General features: G+C 32.0%; 1 protein-coding gene across 2 annotated transcripts; it reads left to right on the plus strand.

Annotated features, from left to right (window-relative positions):
- The first annotated feature begins 10,920 nt into the window (after nucleotides 1–10,920).
- Nucleotides 10,921–19,849, plus strand: LOC142636107 (protein LSD1). Of its 2 annotated transcripts, none has more exons than XM_075810185.1 (8): nucleotides 10,921–11,061; nucleotides 11,185–11,268; nucleotides 11,761–11,868; nucleotides 15,196–15,306; nucleotides 17,174–17,286; nucleotides 19,022–19,102; nucleotides 19,252–19,323; nucleotides 19,448–19,849. In XM_075810185.1, exons 3-8 carry the CDS (start codon nucleotides 11,763–11,765, stop codon nucleotides 19,487–19,489), a joined length of 525 nt encoding a protein of 174 aa, XP_075666300.1. In that variant the 5' UTR covers nucleotides 10,921–11,061; nucleotides 11,185–11,268; nucleotides 11,761–11,762; the 3' UTR covers nucleotides 19,490–19,849. The 2 variants fall into 2 exon arrangements, with proteins under 2 accessions (XP_075666300.1, XP_075666301.1); XM_075810186.1 differs by having other exon boundaries at nucleotides 10,968–11,061; nucleotides 11,170–11,268.
- Nucleotides 19,850–20,033: the final 184 nt, after the last annotated feature.

The following is a 20,033-nucleotide window of genomic DNA, read 5'->3' on the forward strand; positions in this document are numbered from 1 at the left end:
AATAGGTGTCCAGACCTTTTCGACTATAACAGCATTTTCATACAATACATGCATTAGGAATGCTAATGTGAACAAAAAAGTCAGCCTATTTGGTTTGGCTCTACTTAGTTCCTAAAGTGTACTCAAATCGAGCTGCTTTTAAACAGCAAAGTAACGGGTGGGAAAGGCATAGGAGGAAAGAACCGACACCACGATGAAAACAGTACACAGGTCAAGCACACTGCATGCTAGGGCGTGTCAATGACATTTGTGGGAGCACCTTCAATTCCAGTTAGAGTTGTAAAGTTGTTATTGATCCTTATATCGATTTATTACAGACGTCACTATAATATTGTCTACCATTTACGTACAATTCACAGATGAGAAAATCTTGGGCAAAAAAATTATGACTCTAGACTTGTTGACTTGTTGCAGTAGCCATCACAAATTGGTGGTTGATCAAGGCTCTTTTTTGTGAGTCTTTTTTTTTTGCTTTGAGTTTATGTGTGTAAGTCTTGCTCAACTATGTCTAAAACCAAGTCAATAAATGGACTTCATTACACAGAAATGGGATTACAAGGTCGGAGAGATAAAAAACCTACACCACACTGCATATGGTTTTTTAAGCCCAATAATTCAACAAACAAAGCAGTTGTGTTGGCTAGAAACACAGTTGGGCAATAGGGAACTCTTACAAACAACACTAACTTCCTTCAATTATGCTAGAGGAAAAGTTCACACTCTTACGTGCTGCTTCACCTAAGTCCACCACAACACAAAAGAAAAAGGTGGTGTAATTTTTTTCGATGAAAAATTCAGTGCCCATTGACATAAGCAACTTCCTAGCTCAAAATCAAAATAGTCAAACTAGGGTTTGAGCTTCTCCGGTCTAAAGTCTATGGATTTTGAAACTAGGTTATGCCAAAAAGTGAATTAGCAAGTGATTTTAAAGAATTGTGATGTGGCTACCACATAACTCAATGCATGTCTGAGTTGGAGATTGAGTCTCACTTGGAGTGTAAAGATTTGTAAACACAAAATTACAAGTTTGGAAAATCAAATAATTGAAAATGTTTTGCAATATGTACTTTTGTATTGATGAATAATTCTCTATAATAGAATTAATTAATCCTATAACTACTTAATAATTCTCTGATTCTATATTTTACAAAAATCTTTGATTGAAAAATACAATCTCGATTCAAACATAGGTGTCCAATTTGATTCAGAAACAATTTGGAAGATCTTTGAAACATAATTACAATAAACCTTTAAAGGTGTACGTGTTAAAAATTCTCCGTTCTTCAAGTATTTTTCAAAGATTTGTGGTGAAAGTTCTTTGAGGGTTTTAAAGACTTGAATTCAATGAAGGTTCAATGAATTAGAGTGCTTCAAGTTTATGGAGGTATTAGACCTTGATTCCAAAAGAATTCTGAGACTTAAAAGAATGATTTGGATGAATGTCCATTCAAATGTTTTTTGTATTTAAAGGTGACCCATTGTCAAAGAGTAATGCTATTAGATGTGGGAATATTTAAGTCATTTTTAAGATTTCATGGAGAGTATTTTGGTCACTTTAATGGTTTATGGATATTTCAGTCATTTTGGATCTTTCAAAAACATTTAAATCATTTTTAGTGTCTTTTGGTCATTTTGAGGTTTAGGGAACAATTTAGAAGTTCATTTTGTATCTTGTTAATTTTTGAGGCAAATGAGTATTTTGGTTATTTTGGATGTTTCAATAGGCATTTTGGTAATTTTGAAGGTTTAGACATATTTTGGGGGCTATATTGGTCAATTTAGAGTTTTAAGGACGCTTTGGTCATTTTGAAGCATTTAGGGTTATTTTGCCATTTTGAAGCTTGGGGTAGAGGATATTTGCATCATTTTTCGAGCTTGTAGGGGTGTTTTGCTCATTGTTAGGTATGACTTTTGAGGGAATATTGATCATTTTAGAAGTTTAGGTGTATTTTGGTTTTTTTAGAATTTTTGGGTTTTATATTTTCGTTTTTGAGACTTTGGGGATTTATTCATTTTAGAACTTGAATTAGGTTAAGTATGGAATATATTTGTACGATTCATATATAATGAAACATTTCTTGTTTCAAACGATTTGGTTTGTGTATTAATTATTATATATTTTTTAAATAAACAAAAATTCTAGTTATGTGGCATTAGTAGCGTATTCTTAAAATCATAGTCCTATATTAATATTTTGGTGTTATTTTTAATTTGATGTTTAGAATTTGAACACACATTATGGAGAATATAAATCTTGTGCAAGTTCTTCGAGTTTTGTAATGTAGTGGAATATGTTATAAGAAAAGGTTAATTGATTTAAAAAAAATAATTAATTAAAGAATTCTAATATTTTATAATAAAAAAATCCCTTAGATATATGAATAAATATATAAAGTCCTAAATATGTACATAAACATACAAGCAACATTAACTATATTAGGTTCCCCTAAAAAAAAAACTATATTAAGTTGAAACTCTCTAAAATAAACTATATTAAGCAAACAGTATTTCCATAATAAATTTTGTCAAACATTATCATTTCTCATATGTTAGATTTGAAATTATAAGGAGTGGACTTGTAAAAAAAAAGAAAGTTAGAGTTCAAATTAAAACATAATTTCATACATGTATGCAATAGTAACAAATAAAAACATAACAAAAAACTTCATCTTCAATCTCTAATAGGTCTCCAAAATCGTAAAGATTTTTTTCAAATAAAAAGTTGATTCATTAATATATATATATATAGAGAGAGAGAGAGAGAGAGAGAGAGAGTTTTAATATAAATATAATAATAAAATTGTAAACATAACCTCCTTAAAAATCTTTTAACATTCTCTTTTTATAAAAGTTGTTGTTCTTTTATTTCGAACTTAGTTCTTGATGTAATTAATTACTTCTATTGGGATTATAAAATCAACACCAAAATATAATATATTATCAATATGATCAGGAGTTTTTTCTTTTAACATAAACTAAAGTTGTAAGGCTTCTCAAACTTTGAGTTATATATATACTAGCCTCTGAGCACACGCTCACGTGCGAGCTCAGAGGCTCTTCTATTTTTTGGGTAAATTTTAATAATTTACATCCACTATAATTTAGAATTACTACATTTTCGAATTACAAAAAAAATATAGGGGTGTGATGAATTTTTTTTTTTTTAAAACATCGTGATGAATTTAAAAAAAAAAAAATGAATACGTGAGGTGAGTTTTGTAGATTGGAGGAGTTTTAAAATTAACAAAAGAGTGATCTTATTTTGTAGGGAGTTAGTGATTAGAAGTAGGAATTTAAATCAACATAAAAGTATGAATTTATTAGAAGTAGGAAAACATTTCAACGTAGAAGTAGAAATTTATTATTTTTGTCAATTTACTATTTTAACCTCATTTTTAAGTTTTAGGTGGGGTATTTTTGACAGTAAAAAAACAATAACTAACTTTCTTTTGTCAATTTACTATTTTAACCCAATTTTTAAGTTGTTGGTTAATTAATTTAGGGGTATTTTTAACAAAAAAAAAAAGCAATAATTAACTTTCTGAATCATCTTAATATATAGATATAGATATATATATATATATATAGATATAGATATATATATATATATTAAGCCAAAGTTGTAACCCTTTTTTTTTTCATAATATCTCAATCTTTATCTTCTTTACAGTTATTCTATTTGGTTTGGATTTGAAATGCTTCTGTTAGAACACTTCATAATAGTTCCGACAGAATATATACTAAGTCAGAGTTGAGATTGAGAAATTGGTTGAACGCCTTAAATAATTAATTTTCTTTCATATTTTTTACATACTTTTTTAATACAATTCTTATATCATCAGTTTTTTATTTTACATAATTTGGCTTGTGAATTAAATCATTCTATATCTTTCAATATAGAAAGTTGGGCTTGTGGCATATGTAGTTTATGCTTGAAAATTGTATTCTCAAGCTAATATTTTTATGTCATTTTTATAGTTAAAAAAAATGATAAAAAATTTAGAAATGAACTTTGAAATATTGATGCTTGGAAAATATTAAATTTCTACAAGAACTAAAAATTTATAAGACAATGTGATATTTATTTTGTTATAAGAAAATGTTAATAAATTAGATAATTCCAATACTTTATACAAAAACTCCTTAGATATACCTATAAACAGATAGGATCTTCAACATGTTCATAAACATATAAGTAACAATAATTAGTGAAGGTAAAATTATTTCCATATCGAATTTTATTTCTTAAACTTCAACCTTATTATATGGTGGATCTGAAATTATAAGAAGTGGAGTTGAGAAAAAAAAAAGAGTTGAAATAGGATTTTTTTTTCCCACTTCAAATACCACCTTAAACATATTTCCACGCATACATGCAATAGTAATGAGTGAAAATATGTCAAAATTTGTCCTCAGTCTCCAATAGGTCTCCAACACTATAAAACTTCTTTCTAAATAAGAAGATGTTTCATTTAAATATTATGTTAAACATATGTTTAACCATATATAAAATTATAAGATTGTAAATATAATAATATTGATGAAAACATTTTCCATGGTAACCAGAGAATTTTAACTTTCCTTTTTGATATAATAGATCTTTATTCCTTTAATTGTAACAAGGCTTATTGTGTAATTATTATTTATATGGGGACTACAAAATCAACACAAACAACATTTGCATTATTAAGTAAGGGGTTTATATTCGTTGTTATTTATAGGCTAAAGTGTAAAGCACATGCCTAAAGTTTAAAGGTACTTGGATTTTACCCTTTAACATTTCAAAATTTGAATCTATGTTCCTAATTTTATGGGCTATTTTGATCGGTAGCGCCTCAATTAACTATTTACTAATATATCCATTAAGTTGCAACTAAGCCTGCCACATGCGCTTCTTGATCTAATTAATTTGTGACACATGTAGTTATTTATTTCATGTAACTAAATAGGCTAAAAAAATATTTTAACTCATAAATGACAACAAAGTCCGGAATAAACGACAACGCCAAAGAAACCTAATGGCTTTGGGTTTCTGAATTTTCAAAATCAAAGCTAACAATTGACTAGGTATACAATCTCAATTTGTGCTGATCTTGCAACTCGCTTTTTCTCTCTGCTCCAATCCATGGCTGGTGATGGTTTGTTGAATTTTTTGGAGCTGCCAAACAACCAAGAACGTTGAGGAAAAACCGATGATTTCAACTTGTGCAAGTGATGTGGATTTTGTTTTCTAGGTTTTGAAGTTGGCCTTTCCCTTTGATTTTGGGGTGAGGGTTTGTGCAAGTGATATGATTTTTTTTTTTTTTATTGGGTTGTGCTTGAGAATTTAGGTGAATGAAATGCATTTGGGTAAAATTTGTGTAGTATATGTAACTTTGTAAGAGTTGAGTTCTTTTATTATTGTGAATGAAGATGACAAAGGAGTGGTAACAGTAAGGTTGTCATTATGGAGTAAAAAATTTTCAAGCTTGACTTGAGAAAAAATAGTAAAATATTCAAGCTCGATTCGAGCTAAAACCAAGCCTAGCTACAAACAAGTCTCGAACTCAAGCTTGTCAAGAAGTCTAAAATCTTGAGCTTGACTTGGCTTGGCTTGGCTTAATTCATTAGTCAAGTCAAACTCAAGCTTAAAAACAAAGCTCAAACTCGAGTTCAATATCAAACTCTTGAGCTCAAGATCCAACACAAATATGTTATCATGCCTATTTTAAGCATATTATCAAGCCCACTTGGTTTGGATGAGTAGTTTCAACTCCCAATTAATTAAAAACTAATAAAATACAAGTTTATTTCTTAAGCCTATATCAAGTTTACTACTAAGCCCATAAACGAGACAAGGCTCAATTTGTGTTTTTTTTATTGAGTCCTATTGTCACAAGTTTGTTTATGAACATATATTTTTTGCTTAGGTTTTGCTTGTTTATTAAACAAGTTTAAAACAAAGGTTTAAACTTGACTTTTTTATAAACAAACAAATATGAACGAGCCTTTTATCAAGTCAAGCATAAACTGTTTATAAATAGGTTGTTTCATTTACAACCTTAAGTAATAGTAGCTAAAGTGAAACAAGAAACTAATTGGAAAAGTTTAACAAAAGTTTTTTTCTTCTTTTTTTGAAGTGAATAAAAGATAGAGACAAGTAAGTAGAATCAACAAATAGATGGATTGTGTTTAAGACCTTAATGAGGTAGACCAAATATTTTGAATCAAGGAAGCTCATTGAATCCCAAAAACTTTGAAAGAATGTTGTAAATATAATTACATAGAGGAAAGAGAAAATAAATGTCTTAAGAGAAAATATCTTATCACACTAAATGGATTTAATGGCATTTCAAGTTCCAAAATACAATTTGCTTAAATTTTTTTTAAAAAAAAAAACCCAAAATACATTGAATTTACATCAGAACAAAGCAGTGCAAATTCTAACTAATGGAAGTTCAATGAAAATATGAATTTATGAACAAAATATTATTAGCAATTCATGAAAAACACTTGTTCAAGGTACTTGTTCGACCTACATGAGAGTCTAATGTAAATTCAAAGCGAGTCTCCAACTTCTCCCATGGGGAGATTGAGTATCTCAAACTTGGCGCAGCATCATCGCATACCTGACGCACATAATCCCGTAAGAGATGTAGGGAAATTAACATGAAATTCCCAAACTTGTGAGAAACAAAAAATAGAGAAAACACAGGCCAAAGAAAAATAATTACACGCACAAAACAGTATTTACGTGGTTCGGCAATTTTTCTATGTCCACGGAGTTGCAGGAATTTTACTATTGTCAGGGAAAAAATACAAAGTGCGGTCGTATAGTTTTTTTTCACTCTCTCAAAAATAACAATAAGAAACCCTAATCACCAAAACAACGGTTTCTATATTCTGTGCACAGGATTCACAATGGGCTACAAAACGGGCTAAAAATTTTCCCGGGGGACATGAGCTCTACAGTTTGGGCCTATCGGCCCAAGCCTCCTCTCCATGGATTAAGTCTCAAAAAATCTTCCATTAAAAACCACGCAACATTATTTTGGGTTGAGTCGTTAACCGGATCAAACACAACTAAACTCAACAAAGTCCAACAAGAGATGCACATCATCGCGTACTTGATGCACATCATTGCTTAAGAGACGCACATCATCGCATACCTGACGTACATCATCCAACAAAGCAACCAATGTCTTTTCAATGCCACCAAGAGGAGTTGGAGCGGAAGTAGATGGACCAAGAGCATAGGCAGGGTCTTCAGCAAAATCCTCTAGCAATGGAATAGTAGCAATATTGCTACGCTTTGTTTTCTTCTATGCATTAATTAGCAGAATCTTTTGGCAATGAACGAGTAACATTACTGCCAGGCTTTGTTTTCTTTTGTGCATTGAAGATCTTCTGGCGATGAATAAGTAACTTCTCTACTAGCCTCTAGAGCTACAAAATATTTGGTTTGCTTACTTATAGAGGGCGTTTGGATTCAGCTTTTGCGTTTCCACGTTTCAGTTTTCACGTTTTGTTTTGTTTTGTTTTTTTTTTTTTCCTGCTGCAGCTGCAGGGGACAAATGCGCAGTGCGCGCACTGTGCGCCACTGTGCGCGTACTGTGTGTGCACTGTGTGCGCACTGTTCACGTACTTTTTTATCAATTTTTTATTAAAAATGGGTTCCGCATCACTATTTACACATTTAAAAATTATTTTGCTACAGTGTTTTCAGTTTTCAGCAATAAGTTCTATCCAAACGGACCCATAGTGTCAGCTTGACAACATATACTAATTAGTAGAAGTAGAAGTTTTGCAAACCCACATGCTAATTGATGTATAACAAAATCAATTGGCTATCAAAAGTAAATGTAAAGAAATTTTTTTTTGATGAAATAAGTATTTGCCTCGAGATGACTTCTTATTGGTTTGATTCAGTGGCAACTCCAAGAATTTTGTTCAGGATGTTCCTTAGGAAGCATAAATTACACAATCTTATTTTTTTTTAGCCTTTAGGTAAACAAACCAAAACAATAACCCACCTTATTCCACTTCGAAAAATTTTCAGGTCATTCCGGTCTATTTTGGGTGTTTTGGAAAATACCGGCCGAAATTCAAGATTCAGCTGGCATGAAGTTTGTGCTTAAAAAAAAAAATATTATCCTTAAAATCAAAACAAATTTGCATTCTATAAACCAAAAAACTTCAAAAGGAAAAAAAAATGAAATGAAATGAAATGAACAAAGGTACATGTACTGCTGAAAAAAAATCGTATTGAGAAATTTGAGACTCAAAACTTAAGAAGAGGCATTGTCACATTGGTACTGGTAGAAGACACAAAATTTACGAACAAGGAGGAAGACAAAACGTAGATGTAAAATTGTAGATAAAGATGTGATAAAATTTAAAAGTATGAAGTATAAAAATCGAAGAGACAGAAGACGTGTGTGGTTCAGAATAAATAAGAAAAAATAATTAAAAATGAGAAGTAAGTAATATATGTCTGGTGAGGAAAAATAATACTTTAATAAAAAATAATAAAATGTTGAAAATTGTGTTGTATTGCGTAATGTGCTCAGTCGAAAGAATCAAGCCACTCCCTAGCCTGTAGTAGTTTTATTTTATATATATATATTTTAGATTTTAGTTCTTTTTTTTTTAGTTTTTCTTGTTTGTTTGAAAGACCCAAATATATTGTTAAGTTGCTCAAATTAAGGACCAAAATTTAATTTTATTTTCGTAAAAAAAATTCAAGGTGGTCCCAAAAAAGTTTTTAAAGGTAAATAACCACCCTGGCCATAAGGTGGCTCTGCCATTGGTTTGATTCTTGTGCCTACGTTGCTCTAATCACGACTTTCAACTTTGCCGGCTAATTTTGTCAAATAGCATAATTTTAAGAAAAATTTAGGAGAAATGCTTTTGGCCAAACTTATTTAGTTATGTAACACTTTTCTGAAACTTAAGTTTCAAGCATTATGTTTGATCAGATTACCATGTGAGCCCTATAATGCTTGAAATTTTGATAAAATTGAGTTTCACTTAGAACTCGAGTTTGACAAACTTGAGTTTTCAAAAAAATGCTACATAACTAAATAAGTTTGATCAGATGCATTTTTTCTAAATTTTTCCTAAAATTATGCTATACGGCAAAAAGGCCTCAACTCTACCTCCTCTCATTGAAGTCTTCCCAATCTTGAAACCTACGCTCATTTTTCCAATCCATTAAAAAATAAAATAACAATAATAACTCAAAAAGTTTCTTTAGATGGTTTAAGTGGCTAGGACTTAACCACGTGTCACAACTTTTGCCACCCCTAAACTATTGAAAAACACAATCAACCCCTCAATTAAAGAATTGTGTTTTACTTATCCCTCTACTATCTGTTTTGTTATGAACTCTAACAAAATTTAGCATCAAAAAGACCAATTTACCTCAGCGGCTTATTTTGTAGAGATGGATAAATAGGTTTTTTAATACTAAATTTTGATAGACTTAAAATCAAACCAAACAGTAGGGGAAAAAAAACATTGAAACAAAGTTGTAACATTGAGAGGGGGGGGGGGTTCCAATGTGCATTTTAATAGTTGAAGAAGTTAGGTGTAATTTGCCCTTTCTTTTTAAATCTAAACAAAACTAGAGGTATAAGAGTTTCTCTTTGACTTTTTCAAAGCATTGATGGGGTTTACTGTATCGCAAACAAAATGTTTTATTCATGTTTGTGATTGCGGTGGGAATTTATGTGATTTTGTAATCGAAGATTTTATGAAAATGTTTGTTTAATGTATGTTCTTAAGGGCATACATTAATCATTTATTTTTGGAAAGTTTTTATAAGGATTTAAGAAGTTGTCAAAACAGTAAATTACTTCTTCATTTTCTATAAAAAAATTTATAAAATGATCTATTAATATATGCCCTAAGAGTCCACGTTAGTAAAATCATTTATGAAATTAGAGGTTGATAGTTTGATATATATATATATATATATATATATATATAGATTAATTATGTGCTTTTGTCGCTAAGAAAGTTAAAAATTAAGCCTTTTCTATGATTTTTTTTTCATTCTTTAAAATTCAAGAATTAAAATTTTGTTTTTTTATAACATGATTTTTTATTCAATTTAAATGTTGATTTTTTAAAAATATTTTTTATGTCAACTAAATTTCTTTATTATTATTTTTTTTTGAGAAAAAATTTCTTTATTGTTATTTACTAGTTATTCGCATCATTTTTAACTATCTCAATTGTGTAATCCATCAATCATGTAAGTATTTTTTGTCACTCAAATAGTGCAAAGACCAAAATGGTAATAAGTTCAAAAACCCAAGGACCAAATAAAATATTCTAAAGCACGAGGATAAAAATAAAAATAATTCAGAAATTTACCTACCAAAGAGATATTTTTACCGCAGGTAAAAGACTAAAAAGGGTTCCAATAAAAATATTTTAAAAAAAATCAAAACAAGAGGGTCTTCCGTTTGTACCGCATCTACACGTCCGAAGATTCTAAACGTGGAAAATCCCAAATCCAATCCCAAGGATAAAGACAAAGTATCTACTATATAATAATAATAATAATATATATATATATATATGTATTTTTTTATACTATATGTATTTTTTTTTTAGAAGAATATATACATCTTATAATGAGAATAATACAGTATAAATAAATATAAATATAATATATATAACTTTTGAGAAATAAAAATATTATATATTTAATTTTCAACTATACTAAAAATTAATTGGTGTTTTTAATACGATAATAAAGAGTTATATTAAGAACCTATAAATTAAAATTCTTTTTAAAAAGGAATAGTATATGTATATATATATATATAAATATATAATATTAAATTAAGATATTAATTTTCAATAATATATACTAAATAGTATTTTAATAAAAAAATACTATATATTATATAGTAGTTAGTCCATAATAATAAGATATAATAGTATATATTTAGAAAAGAAAGGAATTCCATATTCCTCTCTCTCACTTCCCTGACTCATTCCTCCCTTTCTCTTCCAGAAAACCCGTTTCCTTCCTTCTGGATCTCAATCCATCCCCTCAAGCGCTTTCAGGTACACTTTTTCATTTCTCAATTCTTTTTTAAATTTTGAATTTAATGTCTAATTAGTTTTGATTTTTGGAGAATTTGGTTCTTAATTGATTAATCTCAAAAATGAAAGTCAATCAATTTTCAGTGCTGCTGCTGCTCCTTTGCCAAAGGATCATCAGGAAAAAAGGGGGCCCAGGGAAGGGGCTCGCTACTTTTGAAAGCTAATCAGGTCATTTTATTTTTATTATTAAATTTTTGTTCTGTATTTGACTTTTCTTTGCAATAATAATAATAATAATAATTGAATTGTTGTTTTATTAAGTGCAAATCAAAATTTTAGGACATGTTCTTGAGATTTTCTATTCTTTTGACTCTGTTACAACAAACAACAAATGATTCTGTAACAAAAAAAAAAACGTTGTAAAGTCAAGGGACCCTTTTACATAAATGATGGATCCTATTGTTATTTTTTAATAATGGGACCCACTTTTATGCGAGAGGAGGAAGTACCGTGTCGCTGGAGGCCACCGATAATAAGAACGTGGAAGAGGGAGTTCGTGAGAAGTAATGAATTACATTGATAATGTGGGGTTGGACTAGACATTAGGATATGTCCAATTAGTAAGGATTGCCTGCGTTTCTAACTTAGGACAGATTCTAATTTGTTTGTGGATTTGAGGTATAGTATCGTAATGTGGATTTATTTTATTTGACATTGCAGATATGCAGAGCCAGCTCGTGTGCAACGGGTGTAGGAGCGTTCTTCTCTATCCTGGAGGAGCGACAAATGTTTGCTGTGCATTATGCAACACAGTAACACCTGTCCCTGGTAATTCCTTTATGTTTTGTTTTTGTTTTTCCTTACAATTGCAAATTTCGAGCATTTACTGATATGTGAATAATTTTTAAGAATTTCTTATATGGAAGATTGATAGTCTGAAAGATTCTTTTTTTTATGTAGTAACTATGTGGGTTCCTTATGTTTAAAGTAGTTTATGCCACTGAATCAGAAAAATTGGTTTGGCTGAGCAAGAGTATTCATGGGTGTGTAAGCAAAACTTATGCTTTTAGGCTTAAGATTATTTGAGAATAACCCATAAATAGATAAGAGGATCTAATTGGTCTTCAATGATGAACTTTGAAGCTAATTGAACCCAAGGGCGCATAGAAGTAAAAAGATAATGAAGCCAAAACCTTATAGATTGGCATTTTAGATTTTAATCTGTCATTTGAAAATCTTTAACTTCCATAGGGAGATTCATCAATAACAATGGTCTGCAAGTGATGCAGCCATAGAAGATTAATTTTTTACTGCTTAACAAATTCGTCTATTCAAGATTTAGTTTAGGGGCATGTGTAATGTCCAATTGAAGTAAAAGTGTGGTTTTAAAGGTCTAGGATTATGACAGTTTTTAATTTGGGTTTTCTATTTTACAAGTTGTGTTCAGATTTGTATTCAAGTGCAAAACTGTAATTTCTGCAACATTTGTGGATTCAGGTTTATTTAGTAATTTACTTGAGTCTAAAATTTTCTAGGATATCCTAAGTATTTTAGGTTTATTTTCTTTGAGTCCAAGTTAGTCTTTTATTTTCTGGAATTTTCTTTGAGTTTGGGGCTAAGGCTTTTTCAATAGATAATGTGTTATACAATCATCTTTATGCAGCAACATTAGTATTAACTATATATATGCGTTACATGCGAAAAAGTACTTATTTCAGTTATTTGCACCCCAAGTTGGTATAATATATATTGGTTATATAACTGATGTTTATGGTTTTATCTTTGCATCAAGCCAAGTATCAATTATGAGTAAAAGTAAGTTTGTGGTATAATTTCATTATGCTTATCATTGAAAACATGCGAACCTAGTTGTTGTTGTTGTTCTTTTTTTTTTTCTTTTTTCTTTTTTTCTCTCTGTTACGCCCAAAAGGGGAAAAAAAAAAAAAAAAACAAAAAGAAGCTTTTATTATTTCATACATGCCTTGATGAAAAAATAAACTACATGAGAGCTTTGATTTGGGCATTGAGAAAAACACTTGCTATAGACAGCAATAACCATTTGATTGCCACACAAGCACTTGTGATCAAGCACCATTGTGCTTTGCACCTAATATCCAGGATTTTTGGTTTGGCAAAATTAGTTTGGTGACCATGCAACACTAAATAAAAATCTAGATAACAAAAATTTGTAAACAATTAAAAAAAAAACAAAAACATCTACTTCCTTAGCCTGACTTCCTTTAACACAATTCAAAACCCTCATGTTAAGTACATTTTTGTACTTGCCCATATGTTTACTCTAAAAAGAAAGTGTACTTTAATACCCATTACTCTTCCTGAATTCTTCTTTGTCATTAAAAAAAAAAGGCAGTACCCCATGCACAATGTTACCACTTTTGTGGGATCTATGAGAAATGATTGGTAGGCAACCTTATCTCCCCCAGTCTCCACTAGTTTTGAAAGGTTGATTCCTGTCTTCGAACTCACAACATGCTGCTTTGGATGGAAGATACTTGCCATCACACCAAGGCCTGACCTTTATCCTATACAAAATTATATTCTTTGTTACTTTCTTAATTAGCATGTCATTTTTACTTCTTTACTAGTGTAAGTTTAGGTCTTTTTATACCTATTTATATTCCATCAATTTGAATCAAATCACTCTTTCTCACTTGTTTATTAATCGCTCTCTATTGCACATGGCCAAATCATCTTAAGTAATTTTCCATCATCTTTTCGTCAATGGAAGCCACTTTAATTGTTAATGAAATTTCTAAATTTTGTATCATATCTTACCTTGTATTTCCACCCATCCATTTTAACACAAATTTCAACTACATTTAGTATTACATGAACATGTTGTTTCTTAATAGTCCAACATTTAGTATTATATAGCATGGCTAGTTTTATAGCAGTCTTGTAGAACTTTCCTTTTAGTCTATTAGGTATCCTAGCAGTCACACAATATTCTGATGTGATTCTCCACTTCATCCATCATGCTTTTGTCTTATGATTCACATTCTCTTCAATCTCAACATCCTTATGAACTATTAATCCAAGATATCAAAAGTACGCACTCTTTGGTATCTCTTGACCATTAAGTTTTACAACTCTTTCATCTTATTTATCCTGTTACTAAACTTACTTCATGTACTCTGTTTTAGACTTAGTTAACCTAAACCCTTTAAATTCTAAAGCATCCCCCCGGATTTCCAACTTGGCATTGACTCCACATCTAGCTTCCCATGCCTCACTCCTTACTAAAATTCCCAGAGCCATTCATCTTGTAGGGTTGTCATAAATTTGATTTTTTCTTTAATCTGTGATTATCTAAAACTGCTCTTGCTACTGTCATTGCTCCTCCTGGGTATGTAGCACGTGTAGTATTAAGCGCTCAGAGTTCTGAGCAAGTAAATCTCTAAGAACCTATTATTCCCACTATTCTCTTATGATCCGTTGGGATTAAGGGGGAGGGAGGGGAGAGAGTAGAGTTGGCCAGAAATCAGCCTATTTCCAGCCAACTCTACTCTACTCCCCTCCACTCCCCCTCGCTCCCCACTCAATCCAAACGGGCCCTCAAGTCAACTTTCAGTACAGAAATTTAATTCCATTAGAACCACGGAGGAGATTTTAGTCAGATGTTGACTTATAGCTTTGAGGCATAGTTGTCAAGGTAGTTTTGCAAGTCATGATATGGCATCGGTGAGTCAGTGACTGCCTATTGATGGCTTAACAAGTGCCTTCATCCATATTACAATTCACTAGTCAGATGTTGCATATGTAGCAAAATCTTTGTTAATCTTGGCCTGCAGCAAAGAAACATTTCTCTCTTTGTATATATATTGTTAGGAACTTGTGTTTGCTGATGATTGACATGAACTTCAGTCATGAATTGTATGTATCATAGAACATGTACATAAAAAAAAAATGCAGACTGATATGGTGGTTGGCAGAATAGATAGTATGGAGGGAATTAGTGATTATGATTAATGAGAGGAAATATGTAGAACATTTGCATTGACATATGCGGGAGCAGATGCTACAACATGCAATAAGAGTGTGGGACCAGACACTTTTTGGACTTTTATTTAACATATTCATGATATAAGCATATTTAGAGGGTTCAATTACAAAGTTTGTACATTGCCTTTGCAGGGACGGAAATGGCTCAGCTTGTATGTGCTGGATGCAGGACATTGCTAATGTATACACGTGCGGCGACAAGTGTTAGATGCTCTTGCTGCAGCACAGTGAACCTAGCACCAGGTACAATATATGCTCCATGTGCATAGGGTGTGAATCTGTAAGTCAACGTGTCATGAAATTGCAAATCTCATTCTGTTCTGCCAGAGCAGTTGATGGCTCAATCTTGTGCTTCAGTGTTGCAATAGGACTCATCTTCTTGTCCTACTCTTTCACAAAGTAAACAACTTAGTGGTTGGGATGCCCTTTGTAATGACTATGGGGTATTTTAACTCTACAAATCTACATCAGAAACAAGTTGAAGAATGTATTTTTAACATCACTTTGTGCATGTAATTGCTGCATCTGTGTCTTTGTGTGCGATTGTATAATCAACTTCCAGGAACTACATCTGCTAAACATAATTTAATAAATTTTGTTTTTGTCAAACATAATTTAACAATCTTTGTTAAACATAAATTATGTTTAACAATCATTTTAAATTATGTATAACAATATCATTCTAGTGTACTTAACGTTTAGGGCCTATATGGTATTGCGTTAGACAGGCTTGAATCTGTTTAGCAAAATTTGCCAACCTTTAGGTAAGTTTGTTAAATAGCATTTTCTCTCCTAGTCTATAGCTGAAATTCCAAGCTTTAGCGTTAAATTTCTTTGGGTAAAACTTAGATACAATACCTTAGATGTAGTTCATTAGGTTCCTCAATTGAATTCAAACACTTGATTGTTTAGAATTTAATTTTCTTTGGAAAAGATGACACTATTTATGTCTTATTAGTCAATGCAATCAAGTGTTTGAATTCAATTGGGGAACCTAATGTACTACACTAAGATATTGTATCTAAGTTTTATTCAAACTCTTTAGTGCATTGTTTCATATTCTATTAGAAGTAAAAAAATGGATAGAAATGCCCGAGCTTATTTTTCAAAAAGACAGCCAATGCATAGGGAGTGAACACGGTTCAGTGAGGCTGATTTTAGGAAAAGATTTGGGCCATACTGTAAGGGTCAGTTGTTTTAAATCCCAACTGCCGCACACCACAGGGTTGAAATTCCAGCCTCATCAGTGGCCAATTTTGTTGGTGCAGTAGTTGGCTTCTGGCCGGCAAGAAAAAGAAGAATTGAAAACCCACAACCATGAGAAAGAGAGAGTAGATCTGAGAGAGACTAATAGAGTTCAAATGATCAAAATCCACGAAAATTAGATAGACTAAATCATAACACAACCCACAAATCTCGAAAACGCTCTGCACTAAAATCTCAGATCTCAAATTCAGAAAATGAAGTTTTCTTTTAGAGCAGATGTAAAACCCTTTAGAGTAGATCTCTTTGATTTGGAGTTTGGAAACTTTTAATCCTTTGAGTTGGAGTGAGGGGTGGCAATTGGAGTTTGAGGAAGGCCGAGGTGGTGACTGGAGAGGAAAGGGGCGATGGAGGGGACTAGGTTAGAAGAAAAATATATTCTTGCTTTCTTATCAAAAAAGAAGCTGCTTTCTGAGAACATTGGTAGTGGATTGGCCATTATTTTTACTGTTATATAAGAACAAGAAAACTAGTGATTAGTTATAGTCTTTATTTTTTGTTTAAAACCACCCATGGGGCCATTTTTTTTTTTGGAATGGTAAAATCTTTTAGACTTTTGCTTTTACTTCTTATGACCAAACACTGAAAGCTGCCACCAAACAGTAAACTGCCTTTGACACTGTTCCATATACTTGGTACTTATAAAGCGATTGTTCCACATGCTTCACAGCCAGCTTGTGAATTTTTCTGGCTTAATCAGTTTCTTATTAAGTTGTATCATACATTCCTTGACATTTGACTGTATGTATGAATGGTCATAAATAATCTACTACTACATTTCCTTGTAATTTTTGCTATGAGATCGTTTACTGACTTTCGCTGTTTTGGATTTGTGACTATGAAAAAGTACCTACTCAGTATGCCCATGTCAATTGTGGGAGCTGTCGGACAATGCTCATGTATCCATATGGAGCCCCATCTGTCAAATGTGCAGTCTGTCATTATGTTACTAATGTTGGTGTAAGTACGATTGATCTTATCTTTATTAAAGAAACATTTACTTATATTTGAATGTACTTCTTACTTCAGATCCCAGAGTTTTTTTTTTTTTTTTTGACTTCTTGGTCAATAATTTTAAGGGTTAATTGCACAAATCCACCCTAAACTATGGGGGTATTTGCACTTTGCACCCCAAACTATTTGAACTTGCAATCATCACCCCAGTTCTAACAAAACTTGCAAATTGCACCCTACAGTCAGATTGGCTGTTAAAACTAATGGTCATGTGCAAGTCAAGTGACCCTAAGAAAAATAAAATTCCCCATTTTATCCTTACACGATGAAATTGCAAACTATCCATGCTAATTTCCCTAACAAATCAGCCTCCTCAACCCCCCCAATTTCACCCACCTCATCACAGCCCTTGGCAACATCAGATTGTTATCTATAAACTAAGAGAATATAGTTCGAGGAGTGGGTGGAATTAGGAGGAACCACCTCCTGTACTCGTTTGCTTGATTGTAGCACATGGTAGGGTGAGTACTTTCTGGGTCATCTCTTAATTTTATCAATGCTCCAGAAACCATTCTTCTTATTAACTTTGGTAGGCTGTCATTTTGATCCTCTGAATTCATCTTTCCATCTTCTATTAATCCAATTTTGAAGCCATCTTTAATAGCTTGTAAGTTTTGGGTTATGTTCAAAGTGACTGAGATGCAAGGTGTAAAATATACCCTTCCTATTCTCAGAGTTTTGTTATCCCCTGAACTTTTCTATCACAAGCTCAGGAAGTTTTGTCAAGTTTGATGTAGTAGAAGAATTTCTAGACTCCCTTCTGGATGGTGCATTAGTGCTGCAGAAGATAATTTTTTGCTAGCTAATAGGTCTTCATCTTCCTCAATAGTATGTCTGATTTGAATTGGTCCACAGCCAGAAAAACACTTTCGGAAACTCTACCATACAACCTTTTCACACTGATTGAAGTGAGTATTAAACCCTTCCTCTTGGCGAAGTGTAGCACAACTAGTGCTTCCCTTTGTGAACCACATTGCTTTGAAATTGGAGGAAGAGGTGGTTCATGTGTTTGGAAAATTAGTACGGATAATTTTTAATTTCACCGTGTAAGGAAAAACTGAGGAATTTACTTTTTTTTTTTAAGGTCACTTAACTTGTTTGTGACTGTTAGTTTTAACAACCAATCTACCTGTAGGGTGCGATTTGCAAGTTTTGTTAAAATTGGGTGGTGATTACAAGTTATAATAGTTTGGGGTGCAAAGTGCAAAGTCCCCATAATTTAGGGTGGATTAGTGCAATCAACCCAAGTTTTAATATACATTTCAGGTTGGTTCTATTCAGGCTTTGAACTTGCTACTTTGTAGTGAGCTTCCTATCTCACTTTTTGATTTGAGAAAACCCATAAAATCTGTTGTGCCTAATGAGTTCAGCTTTTCATCTGTTGCACTTGTAAAGCTTCTAATTACAAGTATACACACACGTATGCAAATGCACACAAGCTGTGACTTGTTATTTTGATACCACACAAGTTCTAACATTTTCATTTTTACTGATTATGCGATTGTATTTGAAATCTCTGCTCTGCTGGGATGATACATCATATTCTTCTATGTTTAAATATACCTCCTTGGTCCGTTCCCCACCCCCAAAAAAAAAAAAAAAACTTGCTGGTTTTTGCTTGTCCTTTATCAGTTAATGGTGAGTGCTGTCTTGGTCTCATGCTTTGTTATATATCTTGTAGATGGCGAATGCAAGGCTTCCAATTCCTATGCACAGACCTAATGGGACAACCTACTCTGGAACAACACCCTCTACTTCAACTGTAAGCTCTTTCTTCTTTTTCTCTTTTAACTAGACTAACCATCTATAATTTGAGTTTGCTGGTTTTTTGTCTTTTTTAATGAGAAAGTGTAGATGGTAATGAACTATATGTTGTTTACTAAATCTTCTTTTTTCTTGTATTTCCTGCAGTCGACACCTTACTCTCAAAGCCAAACAGTTGTTGTTGAGAATCCTATGTCTTTTGATGAAAGTGGCAAATTGGTAAGTATTGTGCCCAATTTCTATTTTCAATCTGCTCTCTCTCCCCTCCCCCCGGGGGATATTCTCTGTCCTTCCATTCTTGTGTGCAGAAAAAGGTGTACTGATAAGATTTTGAATGTCGCAGGTGAGCAATGTGGTTGTTGGGGTCACTACAGACAAAAAGTAATACAATGACATACCAGGAACTACTGCTGTTAGTTTTATATTGTAAGAAACAATCCACGCCTATCCCTTGGAAGATGGACGTGGAAATTGTTTGTGTATATTTTGTTGAGATTGGCATCAGTACAATAATTTAAGAAACCATTTCCAATATAAGGCTCGAGAGAAATTTTATGTGTGATGTATATTAAGGGGATCAGAAAAGTGGTGGTGGTTGTACTAGTCATTTATGATTGTGAATGTCATATTGAACCCATTCTTTGCGACATGTTTAGTAGTGAATGTGCTGATACAGTATGTCTTCTTCGAATGCAAAACAATGGATAAACAGGATATTTTTTAGCTGCCCAAATTTTGGGATTAAGGCTTTGTTGTTGTTTGATAAAGTTGTATTTCTATTATAATGTCACATTATCTGTACTGGGGTGACTTCAGAGCTTTGTTCTATGTTGTTTGGTGTCTGGTGGTGTATATGAAAATGGTTTTTGGTTTAACATGCCTATGTTCCTCAAAATTGGTCAGTTGTAATTAAGGGAAGCGACAATGGC

Source organism: Castanea sativa, chromosome 5, assembly GCF_040712315.1.
Source record: "Castanea sativa cultivar Marrone di Chiusa Pesio chromosome 5, ASM4071231v1".
NCBI classification, from domain to species: domain Eukaryota; kingdom Viridiplantae; phylum Streptophyta; class Magnoliopsida; order Fagales; family Fagaceae; genus Castanea; species Castanea sativa.